Here is a 14125-nt window from a genome sequence, read left to right as displayed (position 1 = left end):
TACATCCGTCTTGCTCAACAGCTGGAAAGAAATCTGCTGAAACTGATCAGAAATAGTTTATTTTAGAAACATCCTGATTTGTGTTGGTCTATAATTATTATCCCTCCATGTTTTCTCTCTGCTCCCCTCAGACCTGGCTTGATTTCCTAATCATCCCACCTGCCCCTTGTTAAGACATCCACCCTCTCTGTTCATTCAGCTGCTTTCCTTTTTAAATCCTTAATTGCTACTTTGTCAGGTTTAACCCTAAGTATCACTCCAATAAAGAACAGAGAACACACTATCAAGTGTGTTCTCTGCTTCAGAGAAATTAAACACAAACTCACCTTTTTGTTTGCATTTGGAGAATTTAACTATGTCAGTGTTACCAAGTAATTTCTCTGTCTGTTTCATTAAGGAGAAATGACATCTAGACTTGACCCTAACTTTTCCCTTGCAGTGTTATGGTCGTGGAACAGATTACTACTGAGCTAATATCTTAGCAACCTTTTCTAGCCTTTGTTAAAAACTGCTTGGGCTGATTAAGATTTTTATCACAAAAGGCTTCAAGGTAAAAACACCTGAGGAGAAACGTCTCCAATGTGCCTGAGCATCCATCACATTCCCACAGCCCCAGACAAGCCCATGCTGTTAGCATTAGTCACATTACTTTAATAAGCTCTAATGGGAAGGTATGCTCAGGTTGCAGTAAAGTACTTACTGAAAGTAAGAGAAAAATCTCTGCAGCCACAGAGAAACTGTAGCTGTAGAAGCACTGTGCCTCTTCTCAGCCAGATAAATGGTGGGTTCTGCAGGTCCTAACATTACAAGTTTTCACTGTAATTATGCATTTGCTCACACATAGCAGCATTATTTCAAAGTGATACCAGCTTTGTGTTATGGAGCTGAGATCAGACGGCATCTATTGGTTGCACCTGCAGCATTATAGCAGACTCCCTGCCACCCCAGAACCGCTGAATGGGAACGGATGCAAAAAACAGCCAATCAAGTCCTTGGAGAGCCTAAGTGTCACTGATATCAGACTGAAAATACTCCACATGTAAATTTTTGCTTTGAAGAATTGTTTTCAAAGAGAAGAAGGAAAAATGTCTGAGCTGATGTTATCAAATTACACTAAATGGGAGGCAGCATTGTAGCACATAGCATTCTGGCCTACATTCAACAAACAGGAATATTGAAATAAATATGAATAAAATCTTTACAGTAACAACAATTCTAAATCAAATGTATAAAAAAATGAACTGAGAGGAGACTGAGGAAGAAGTTCTTCACAGTACTAACCAATCAATCAATCAATCAAGTTTTTTTGTATTGCACATTTCAGCAGCAAGGCGGCTCAAGGTGCTTTACATCATAAAAACACAAAAATACAAAGTTATAAAGAAAACACCATACAGTCAACAACTGAACAAACATTACATTTTGATGAGTGCCATCTCCAAAATCAGACATCCTATATTTTGGTCAATGTTTTATTTATTATGTTTCAAAAGCAATTCTGACCAGGTGGGATTTTGGTCTTGATTTTAAGAACTCAGTGTTTTGACTGTTTTGCAGGTTTCTAGAAGTTTGTTCTAGATTTGTGGTGCATAGAAACTGAGACAAATAAATTTCAACTAAAACAAATTTACTGGAGAGCCTCTTTTTGGTTGCAGATCATCCATCCATCTTCTTACACCCTTGTCCTCAGTGGGGTCGGGAGGGTTGCTGGTGCCTCTCCCGCCAACGTTCCGGGTGAGAGGCGGGGTCACCTGGACAGGTCACCAGTCCGTTGCAGGGCAACACAGACACACAGGACACACAACCAAGCACACACACACTCACATCTAGGGGCAATTTAGACAGACCAATTAACCTGACAGTCATGTTYTTGGACTGTGGGAGGAAACCAGAGTACCCGGAGAAAACCCACGCATGCACAGGGAGAACATGCAAACTCCATGCAGAAAGACCCCAGGCCGTGAATCGAACCCAGAACCTTCTTGCTGCAAGGCAACAGCTCTACCAACTGTGCCACTGTGCAGATCATATTAAAAACAAAAAACTAAAAAACTAAAACTCTTTCTTGGATCATCTTCATTGCCCTAACTCCTCAGCAACAAATCCAAAATATTTTTTTCCTAACTTCAGCTTAATATTTTAGCTAAATACATATAAAATCATTTTTATTGGACTTTCAGAAGTTATCTATCTACAAACTTCTGACTCAGAAAATCACCAGCTTTAGAGTAAATGAGCAGTCATGCCTACTGCTGTTATTGGTGTTTTAAAGCTCCTGTGGCTGGTCCTCACAGGAAAGCATTACCATCTTCAACAGGATGTTTTCCCGGTCAAAATCAAGCCCACCTGTACCGCCGACAAATGGGATAGCAGCAGAAGTCTGTGGACGTTTTTCATCTCGCAGGGATGAGCTGCTTGCTCCCAGTTTGCTCCGTAAGCCTATGATTCCCTACAGAGGCTTGTTTGAAATTATTCAAATTGTCATGGAGGTCACTAGAGGGGAACTCCAGTCAGCAGAAAAACTGCTTTTGTCCCCCTCCTCTCCTCCCCCCACTCACACACACGTCCCTTTCCATCCTGTGGCTTAGCTGACACGTCTCTGACCCCCGGTGGGCAGATCCATTTAAGCACGCTCAGCTGTATTTTTATGTGTAGATCAATTGTTTGAAGCACTACAGCTTGTCTGTGTGATATATGGAGAAGACCAGAACATGTGTTGTTTATGTGCCATCCAAGCATCCTTTAGCATATCTCATTTGGTGAAGCTATAATGGAGGTTCTTACTGTTGCTCAGACATCCCTAGCAGCACCGTATACAGATACGGATTCCTTCCACTTCAAAGCACAACCAGAACCACAGGAAACTCTCTTTTCCCCAGGGATAGCGCCTCTGTTTGGTTCTTGCATTTCCTTGAAAAATGGCAAAAAGGGATGTGGCAATTACACAGACAGAGCAGTTTCTGACAACACAGCAAGAGAGGGATGATTGTGAATGTAATGCATCTCTAAATGAGGAACTCATGCAGAATTCATGTAACAAGTCCACTCCATGAATCAGTTTTACAAATCCTGCAACACCTGTGCCTGCTTTGTTATTATTGTGGCGCTTCAAGAGAAACTTGATCTGCCTCTGTGATGCGCATGACAATGAATCAGACCTCAAGAGGGGAAAACGATAGCATTTCCTGCCTTCTGATGGCAACACAGCTGGGAAATCTCCAACTCAAACGGGCCGTGGTACGTTTCTTTCTGTGGAACCCGTAGTCAGCGAGTCAGCTAATAAACGGTAAAGTGAGTTCATAAAAAAGGGCACCACTTGCCTAGAGGTTAGTGGACTTGGTTGGAGAATGAAACATTTTACGCTCACTGTATATTCTCAGACCAGCAAGAAGAAATAGAGTGTTTGAAGTGAATCCTCTACCCTGGAGAAAAGGCTGTCTGAATTCGCTGCAAAATACTTTCTCCCAAATTTGTAGTGTGAACAAACTGACCAGCAGTGTTAACGGCATTCCCACACTTCCAGAAATGACGAGTGACCTACTGCATACTTTACAAGAAGAAGGTAGAGATTTATAGGCAGATTATAAAAGACTTTATTTCACAGGACTCACATTTTCAGATACCAGCCTTATAACTATGTGCTATAAACCCAGCAGGAACGTTATATAGGTTCTAAATCATAAATTAAAAAAGAGATACAGCATGTAACATCGACTCAGGAGCATCAGGCTCAATTTTTTATTGAATTTGTTTTAGTATAAAGCCATTACTAAATACTTTAAACTTTTCTCAGCTTAATTCCAGCAGTGAAGACAAAAAATATTCTCCTCTCTTCCAGGTGGTGTTAATCAAGGATTTTAATTACCACACTGATAACAGGCCCATGCTGCTAATTCGTTAATGAGGATTTGGAACACAGTTGTCATATTGTTTATAGTTAATTTACAGAGCAGTTGCCAAGCTGTGATGATTGGTTTTAAACTTCATAAATTATTTTCAGCACAGAACGGATATCACTTTCCACTGAATAAACTCAAACCAAGAGTTTCCAGATTTATAAAAACAATCAGCACATGAAGCTGGAATGATAATTTCTGATCAGGTGCCTGAACAATCAGGTCATTTCAAATTACTTTCTGTATACAACCATTCAGATGCAAGACCTACAGCGCCCCCAAGTATGTTTTGATTTGATTAGTAATGGGTTTAAATGGGATACAAAGGCCCGTATCAGGTGATTACTTTAATCCTGAGATTTGTCGGCGAATAAATACACAGCTGTTTGAAAATATCAGCGTCATAACCACGGCGTTTCTGTAACCTGAACAGTTCAAGTCAGCTTTACGTTAAGGTTCTCGCTAAATCATCATGCTAGAAAGAACAAATCACTAGTTATATAACTAGTAAAGATCATATGATATTTACTTATTATTCTCATATACAGACAAAAGTACCAAAGTATTTTCTTTAATTAGCCTTTACCAGGTAATTACCAGGTAAGTCAATTGAGAGAAAAAAAAAAATCTGATTATAAACAGCCACCTACTCAGGAAATGTAAAAACATCAGGCAACAGAATATTATACAGCAGATAAAACATCAGAAAGTAAAAGAAACAAAAAATACAACCATATTCATACTGACTGAATGTACTCAGCCTACTTTACACACAACCGTTGACAACAGTCAACAGTTTTTCAGAGTAGAAGTACCAATTGTAGATCTGCCTTTAGTGGTACTTAAAACATGTTCATGCTCATTAAATGACTAGATGTTGGAAATAAATACTAATTGAGCAAAATAAAGCTGACTCTCATTTTTCAAAAAACAAGCAGAATGAATTATTGCATGTAAATAACATTATATTTTGTTCATTTTGGCACCAGAAGGACATCAAATGATTTTTTTTTTATGTAAATACACCTTTATAAGAATTTTTCAAAACACAGCTCTCATTTTCTCTGCAGCCTGGCAGGTATTTTCCAAGGCCTTTTGGCTGAAGAAGTAAAACCATTTTCCAGGTAAACTCCAAAAGCCGGGTTCACACTGTGCAATTGTCATAAGCAAATCTTCCATTGTGAAAGAAAATCTCTGGTTGTGAGCTTAAAATGCTGGTCTGTGGTCATTCAGTTTAGCAAACATGCACCGAAGTCGACCTGCAACAAGCAGCGTCTGATATTTTCTGGGCGCATCGTGCTGTGTGACTGCTGCTGGGACCCACATCTGATTCTTCTCCTCTTTTGTGCTTCTACTATTGTCAGTTTCCCTTAGAATAAGTGTATTAACTTTCACAACTTGCTGTCCATTTACTGATGGACAGATATGGATTTGTCTGACGCATTGTGCTGCAGCAGCACCTCGTACCGTGTGGTATCTTGATTTGCAGTGTTACAGAGTTGCTGTTATGTCGCGCTCTCACAGTGTGACATGTTCAAGTCCTGTATGGGTTTTGAAATCACACAATGTGTGCTGGATTTAACAGGCTGTTTTAACACCAACATTTCCCAACTCTTTCATGTGAAGAAGTCAACACTGAAGTTTGCATTTGAACCAAAGCTTCAGCAGCTAAACAAGTGAAATGGCCTTCACCAACTGTTGAATACCAAGTCAGAAACAAAATAGCTCTTTGCATAATGCTATTAAGAAACACCTCATTTAAATGAATGTATTTATGTATTTACTTTAAATCAGCTGACTGTGGCTCTCCATTAAGAAAGTACATTTTTCATCAGATTTGATTGACTGTAACAGGATCTAAAATCATATTCCAAGATTTTAACCCAATTTTCAATACACTTATTGTACATCTATGTGTACAGGTAACATAGGTTATATAAATGTGCAATACTCACTAAACTGTTATTTCTACATCTTTTATATGGGCCAAACTACAGCTGTTCAACATATCACAAATTTATCAACAGCACAAAATTGCTATATGTAATATAATAAACCCTGTCAATTCATGGTTCAATATTCACCGATTCAATGATTCATGGATTTTTCTGTGGGATGTGAATCCAAATCATTTGACAAAAATCTTTCTATTTGTAGGTTTTTCATGGGGAATATCCAAAATATTCAAATATGTTATAAATTAGAAAATTATTTAATTGCTTTTAGGCTCTTTGTGCCTATAATATTTGGTGACACTTGTCTAATGCAGTCTTAAAAATTTTAGAAGATAATGCACTAAGCAAACTCATTAAGCTGTTTCAAGACGAAAACATCAGACGCCAACCAGAAGCAAGTTTCTCAGTGAAATTTTGTTGTTGAAATGGATAAGAAATGTTTTTTTTTCTGCAGCCCTGACCCAAACACCTCCCTTCCACTCTTTTAATTCACATCCTTAAATTCGTCAAAATAATAAAAGAAATTGCAACCTCTCACAAAGCATAACAATAATAGAAACAATTAAATATTTTAACACTTTGAGAGAAAGAGTACACCAAAACAAGTTTCAGGGTTACTCCATGACACTGGGTTCCTTTCTCATTCCAGTGCAACAACTACATGTCGAGTCTACACACACTCTGCCTCCTTTGTAAGTCAAATGAGTCTCTCAGTTCTTCCTTGTGGGTGTTTGCCCAGTTTAGTTAGAAAGCCCCCCTGAACCTTTGCCAAGTAACTTTGGATTCTCCCTGTTTTTCTTCTCCATTCTGTACCAGTGCACCACCACACTCTTGTTATAGACAAATGTTGAGCTTTTGTTTTATGGCAGCATTTCTTCTCTGGCCTTTGTGTTTCTAGCTTTGCAGACTGCAGTAAAGCATGAGTGTACAGTAGTGCTGATCTCCCCTCTTTGTTTTGGCAGCAGCCTGGGAGCAACACAATCACGGTTGTAGAAATTTACCACTGTGCTGCCAGAGATCACTTGTCTATTAAATTTTCTGGCACGCGCCGTTACATTCTTCTTCTTTGACATTGTGTTGATGAAGTTTCTGTGCTTATGCGCTGTTTCATCTGCACAGACGCAGTAACTGTCGCCACTCATGATAACTGCCCAGTCCCTATGTTTATTACAAACTGCTCCAGCAGCTGGAAGCAGAAAATACATTTTCCTGACCAGCTAAGGATGTTTTTTTTTTCTTGAAGAATTATACAATAAAGCATGCGATTAGAGCAACAAATGTTTCAGCTGACTCAAATTGGATCATACAAACAAATTTCAGCAATATCAAAAAGAGGCAAATTTTGTTTTTCTTAAAGAACATAATGAGGTCAAACCAACTGATTGGTAAATGAACTGTTTAGTTTATATATTTCACTTTTTTCATTCCCAATTGAATACTTTCACTAATTTTTAATAGTAAAAACAAAAAAGGAAGACCATCTAACACATTTAACTGACGAAGAAAAAAAAATTCACAGTTTGCTTCATTTTGTTTACATGATTAATTGAAATATAAATGAACACTGGGGAATGTTTCTGTTTTTTATTGTACTAAAAGCTGTGCAATGCTAATTAGTCCACAAACGGCTTCAAAAGGAAGAAATAATTAAGGCATTTCCCTCTGCACATATAATTTTACAGATCCTAATTGTTTCTCTAGAAGTTCAAAACACATAAATACAAATGTGCCGCAAAAACCTTCAGTGCCAAAGGTAATCATTTCCCTCTCTGCTAATTCAGTCTTAGAATTTGGTAAAGCCGCCTTGATAAGCACATCCATGTTCTCTAAAGTCGGATTATGACATCACTACTGTATTCAAACATAACTCAATTTTGAATTTGCAATTCTGACATGACGTCTCATCTGCACCACCTTGTCTCAGAGGGACACAGTGACAAGAACAGTCTTGTCACACATCCGGAGTTGGGCGGTTCGATGCCACCCACTGACAAAACCATCATTGTGTAATTACCCACCATTCATTAGAAATGACATGCTGACAGATGTTTTGGAGTGACGGTGCACGGCATTTTCTTTTGCAGTGTGAGCACTTCCTCTGCAGCTTCCCAGCTGTGCAGGCAGCTGTATCTGCTGACAGCTAACATGGTTTCTTCTTTGTGTGCAACCTTTCATTTACATGTGATCTACATATTCAGGAGATATATTTGCATTTTATACATTTAGCTCATTTTTCTGCACAGCGAGACCTCCTGGTTGTGCCGCTGTCGCTAACATTTTTAGACTGTTTACCAATGAAAACTTCTGATCAGTGAGTTGAACTTTAGGTTTGCTTTGCAGGGATAGACTGGTTTAATGACTGTTTCACAGACTCATCATTAGAGCACATTTAAAATAGTAACAAATATCTCATTAACATATTGTGCTAAAATACATAAATTTTGCCCTGTTCAGTGTTATTTAAAGCACACAGATTGTGTCCACAATATCTCCTCTGCAAAACTGCTTGTTTTTTGAACCATCACCGTTCCCAACCAACTCAGTCAGAGTTTAGGTCCCTCAAGGTATCTGGACCTTTATTTAAATTCTATTCTATTCTATTCTATTCTATTCTATTCTATTCTATTCTATGTATAAATTGCCTGTGGAGATCTGGATCTCATCTATATAGGAGTGTCAGAAAGGGTAGGAGCTTTTTAAAGAGACAGAGGTAAAATTTCCAGGCATAAAATTATAAAGTCAAACTTTCTTTAAGTCATGTTTGACATATACAGCATTATAAAATTATAGCAGCTTAAAGTAACACAGTCACTTGACTGTGCATAATTCTGTCCCTTTAAAAAAAGTCTACAAAAATATAATTATTCTGGTATTTAACACATAAAAAATATTTTGATTGTTTTAACTGACTGTACAGGTAAGGTTTAGTCTGATGTAAAGTCAGAAGGTGAGAAAATAAAAGGTTATGTGTCTTTTTATGCTGTATCTGTAAATAACTGCTTTCAGATGCAGATTAAGCCCAAACCTGCCATTGCTTAATCATTTCTCACATTCTGGACCAAGTCCAAGTAGGAAGCAGTTGAGCTCTTATAATCACCATAATCTATCAAATATGACCATGTATGCTAATGGACTAATTCATTAAGATAATTAATGTTTTAATCTGTCTAATTTTACAAAATTGTTTGTCTCCTTATAATTAACTCACCTCCACAGATTGTTAGAGGGATTTGGATTAAATATTTACATTATGCAAATGAATTCATATATGTACACTAAATTGTAACCATATCGTAGAACAATCTGCATTAAGAGTATAAATGATGACACAGAGTACTCCACAATATCACTGTGCCAACATTTGGTAACAGTATGTGAATGTTTGATAAAAAAGTGTGGAAGGCCTTGGGGCATTATTATCTCACATCCAGAAAAACATCCTATAAAAACATCTCCTATTTATATGTTTCTGAACCTCTTTGTTAGCGGTGTAATGTGAAGATGAGCAGCAAGAGACAGCACATTTCTCAAAATGGAGGGCAATACCTTTACTATGTCAAACATAAACAACACAAATTCAATTCAAAGATACTTTAGGTAAATTAAAAGGGAAAGGGAATTAAATAATCTACAACATTGTGCACATATAGAGAGTACTGTGCTGTACCAGTGATCACTTGCTGGTTAATATTAATAATATTGGGATATTCCCTTTTCAACAGATTTAAAAACTTTTATTGAGTAACTTAAGACAACACTTTTATGAAAATCAACCTCTCATTTTGAACTCAAGTACACTGTCAAAGCAGATGTCTGTTGTCTTTTGTTTTTTTTGGCGATCAAAGTGTTGTGGCACGTGAATTATCAGCAAACTCCGCCCACTCTGCATCCAGCTTAGCGCGTCAAGTGGATGGATCAGAGCCACTGGTTCTTGGATGAATACTGTTGGTTAAAGATGGATGTTAGATGTGCAGGATGAAGGATTATTTGACTTTAACATGCACACCAGGCGCAGTGAGCATCAACTGAAACTCGACCCAGGGAGCAAATATCTGATGGCCAGAGTTCAGTTAACCACGTCAATTTACAGCAATGTGTCGTGATGTGTCATACATAAAAACTGTTTTTATTTAAAAAATAAAATAAAATTTGTTTTTACCAAACCCTTAATATGTTTAAAGTTTTAAGTTAAGTTTTACATGATGTATGCTTTCTGTGTGATTTTTATTTTTATGGGTTAATTAGTTTTAGAAAGATTTACAGTAAATGTTTACATTATTTCATTATTTATTGTCTTAATCATGAATTCAAACATTTTTTTAAATGATGCTACAAAGATGCACATTTCTTTTAAACAATAATTTGTAAATTACTCTACTGGATTCTTCTTCTTAAGTTGTACATTTCCCCCACTATCTTGTTTTTCTGGTTTTATATTTATTAGTTTAAATGTGCTTAACCAGTAAACCTGAATTTTCCCACAGTGGGACGATAAAGAATATTTTTATTATATTGTATTCACATATCTGTGCTTCGGCTGCCACATTCATATCCATATTCTTTGCTTTTAGGTTGTTTTAAACTAATTTTCAACAACTGATTTATGAATGAATATGACGCCAAAGTTTATTAATTTAATAAACACACCATAAATATTTTTCAGATTTAATCATTTCAACATAAAAAGTGTTTTACTGAACCCTCAGTGGTACAAAATAACATTTCAGACATTTCACATCACCAAGCACTACACTGAGACATAATCAGGCGTTAGAGGTTTGAACCAGTATAGGAGAAGTAAAATGTCACACTTTTCTTTGACTGCACAAGTTATTATGGCAACTCCTGGAAATCATTTTTCTTCAGATGTACAATTGATTCAACTGTATCAGAATGAAAATGAAAATGTCTAAAGCTAAAAAAAACAAAAAAAAAACAACTCTGTAATTGTGGTAAAATGCACACTTTGACGACGCTTCATAACTTGGCGAGGTGCTGTGAACCCACTCACAGTGGGCTGCTCAATGAGTAGTCGATAAAAGTGCTTGTTGAGGGCGGCTCTTGTGTGTGATTCTGTGTTATGAGGCGTGCTGCTAATTTCACGCTCACTGAACCCCAACTTAAAAAGTTTACTTTGAGGCTCAGACAGCGCTCACCTGATAGACAACCAATCAAATTAGCAAACAATCTTCACCTGTTGTGTGTTTCACTGCATAAAATTCAGATAATTTAACAGGTGAAGAGGACAAAGTTAGAGATCAGTTTACTAAGTGAGCCGATGATCCCATAGTAATTAAATTAGTGTTTAAAGTAGCTCTATAACCCTTTATAGTCCAATGCTTTAATTTAGGCAGCTCTTCAAATTTAGCATTTTGAATTAGTCGTCCAGTTGTGTAGTTGTAATCAGAGGCATACTGTACAATAAAATTTCTTAAACATTCCTCTTTCTCAGACTTTGGTTGCGTAATATTTCGCCAATATGAACTGAATGGCTTCCTTCACTGCCTCCGCTGCCATTACCAAATTACAACAGCACAGAAAATCGACGTTACAACTTCTTCTGATTGAGCCGGTTGAAATTCTGCCTGAGAAGTCAAGCTCAATGGGAGAAATCCCAGATGGAGAACCAAGGTGAGATGAGAATCAAGCAGAGCTGCATAGGAAAGCAATAAAATGATTGTTAAAACAAAACACTTCTATCCTAAACTTCAACATGTAGTTGCCTCAGGTTTAACATTAAACCTGATCTACAACAAACTGTGAATGAAACATAAGGTACTTATGCTACATATTATTGTTTCAGTACATAATAATACAGAGTTATTTTGTTTCTGACTTTTATGATGTATTTAAATGGCCATTAGGGATTTAATGAAGTTTAAACTCGTCCATCAATTAACTCCTTTCCCACATGTACAAGCCTCTGAGTTCCCTGGAAAACTAAAGCTTTGATGCAGCCACCCGCGGTTGACAGCTTTCCCTCTGACCCCTTGAGAAAACTACCACTCAGATATTCACGAGTCATTTGGCTCCAAATGCCAAGCCGATTGCAGCAGTGCATCCCACCACAGGACAGATAAAGCAGGAGATAGGCCCTTGTGTAAGATTGCTGACTGCATGTTGTGATGACATAATGCATCATCCCCACCTCTACTTTATGAGACTGTTATCTATTTCATTCAGATATAATTCAAACATATAAAATTTGATAACACAGAGCTTTGAGTCTGTGCAGGTGCTTCGTGTCTCCCCAATAAATCCTCAGAGCAGAGCAGTTATACTTTACCATGATGAAAGAATGTCACAAATCCTCACAGGGAGTCTTTGCTGTGTGTGTGAATACAAGGTGCCAATCCAGTGGGGGGACCTTCTATTTTTAAGCTTCCATTTCTGCCAATCATCTGTTTTCATATCCAAACTTCTAATTAACTTTCAATACACTCGGCCTGCCAAACAAGCAAGGGGTCAACGAAACAAATCATGGTCTGCATGTCACGAATATTCAGTGATCGTGAGAATATTTGAGCCTGCAGAGAGAGAAATGGAGGATGAGAAAGTTATATTTCTCTGCCCTGATAGGGACTGCAGAGCCTGAAAGCTAAATCACTTTCAAAAGTTAATCTGCTATAAATCCTGGCAGGCAGGCTAAATCTAAGTGGAGAAACCTCTGAAATCAAACACGGATTTTAAATGATACTCAGAGACAGCAGGTGCCTTAAATCGATTCAGCAAACTACCGTTACACCACAACCTTTGTACACCTTATAAGACTCTGCACAGTAAACTTGTGGCAGACAATAAAACAGCTAAAACTCAGAAGGAAAAGGTTTTGAAAACAACAAGCTTGCAAAGGTAACTAAAGTTCAGCTGGTCAATGCATGAGTGATTCTACATCTTCTATGTTTTTCTGATTTAGCAGCCTGCTTCGTTCTGAGCTTTACTCCAGATGTTTAGTTTTATGGACCAAGAGCTTTCAGTGATCAGTGAGACTCACTCAGGGATCCGACAAGCATCTCCATCTCTTTGGGATTACCAGACAGCTTGTGTCATGTTCAATCTGGGAGGAGAAGGAAGGCAACCCAACATGTACAGTATACATGAAGTATCATCAATGAATAAATTACCTATTTACTTGTTTATTTTACTTTGTTCTTTTTTTTACATATTTATTTTCTGTTTTTTAACTTGCTTGATTATTGTCTTGCATGATTTTAAAAAATCAAGTTAGAAGTCACGTAAAAAATCTTCAGTATCTGTAGATTTACCTACTTAGGTGTTAATTTTTTTAAATCTAAAATCTCTTGTCTTGAAATGAAGTACTCTGATTGGTTGATGCGACTACAAAAAGGTAAACAATCAACCAATTTACCATAAACTTGCATACTTATATACTTAGTACTTGTACAAAACGTATTTGTGTATTTACTGAACCAATTATTCACTAACTCGCTTTTACTTATTTATTAATTTGCTTATTAATGTTCTTGCTTACTTATTTACTAACCAGTTCATGTATTTACTTACCTATTTAATGATTTTATGTATGTTCTTTATTTAATTTCTGTACTATTTTACTTTACTTATTCATTAGCTTATTTATTTACTCAGCCGTATATTTGCGCAGCCCCTTACAGACCACCAGGAAGCTTCAGACTTTGAAGAACCGTTCAGCTCAGTTCACGTCAAGTTCAACACATCAACAGTCCAAGTCCTTCTAGTTTCAGCTGCCTTATATTTTAAATATATACACACAGACAAATACTTTTCCACAGCCATGTTTCTAAAGCAGTACTATGGCTTCCAAGAACTTTTGTTCAAAAACAAATGTTTTTATCTATGATATTCCAGTCTTTTTTGTGTTAATAGTCTGTTGCTGGTTTTTCTAAGCACAGATATACACTGTTTTTATACACACTGTTCTTTTAATAGACCTGCTCAGGGGCACATTTCTTTGGATCTAAATATGCTATTTTTAATAACTGTAGAGTATTTTTTTTCTCCCATGTAAATGTGTTCTTACTGTACAGTATCTTATTCTTATTTTTTTCTGTTTACTTGTAACTTGCTGCTGTACACCTGAAAATCCCCACAGTGGGACAATATCAGGATTTTTCTATTCTAACTTAAGACTAGAGTTTTATGAGCTTTGTACGGAAGCGCATTGTACGGAAGCGCATTGCTATCACGCAGGAAAAAAAAAATTCGAGCGCTATCACGTTATAACGTGATACGTATCTTGTTAAAACGTGATACGTATCTTGTTAAAACGTGATA

General features: G+C 37.0%; 1 protein-coding gene across 3 annotated transcripts in view; it reads right to left on the bottom strand.

Moving 5' to 3' along the window:
- Positions 1–14125, bottom strand: part of fstl5 (follistatin-like 5) — a 186918-nt gene that overhangs the window by 158487 nt on the left and 14306 nt on the right. For 2 of the 3 annotated variants that reach the window (XM_017307174.1, XM_008421086.2), the window contains exon 1: positions 701–819. The exons of the other annotated variant lie outside the window; for it this stretch is intronic. In XM_017307174.1, coding sequence (XP_017162663.1) covers positions 701–804 — 104 coding nt within the window. In that variant the 5' untranslated portion in view covers positions 805–819. Of the gene's footprint in view, positions 1–700; positions 820–14125 lie in introns of those variants that run through there. 3 annotated transcript variants of the gene reach the window in all.

Source organism: Poecilia reticulata, linkage group LG10 (assembly GCF_000633615.1).
Source record: "Poecilia reticulata strain Guanapo linkage group LG10, Guppy_female_1.0+MT, whole genome shotgun sequence".
NCBI classification, from domain to species: domain Eukaryota; kingdom Metazoa; phylum Chordata; class Actinopteri; order Cyprinodontiformes; family Poeciliidae; genus Poecilia; species Poecilia reticulata.
Note: the sequence above shows the minus strand (reverse complement) of the source record. Positions and strands in the feature narration are given on the sequence as shown.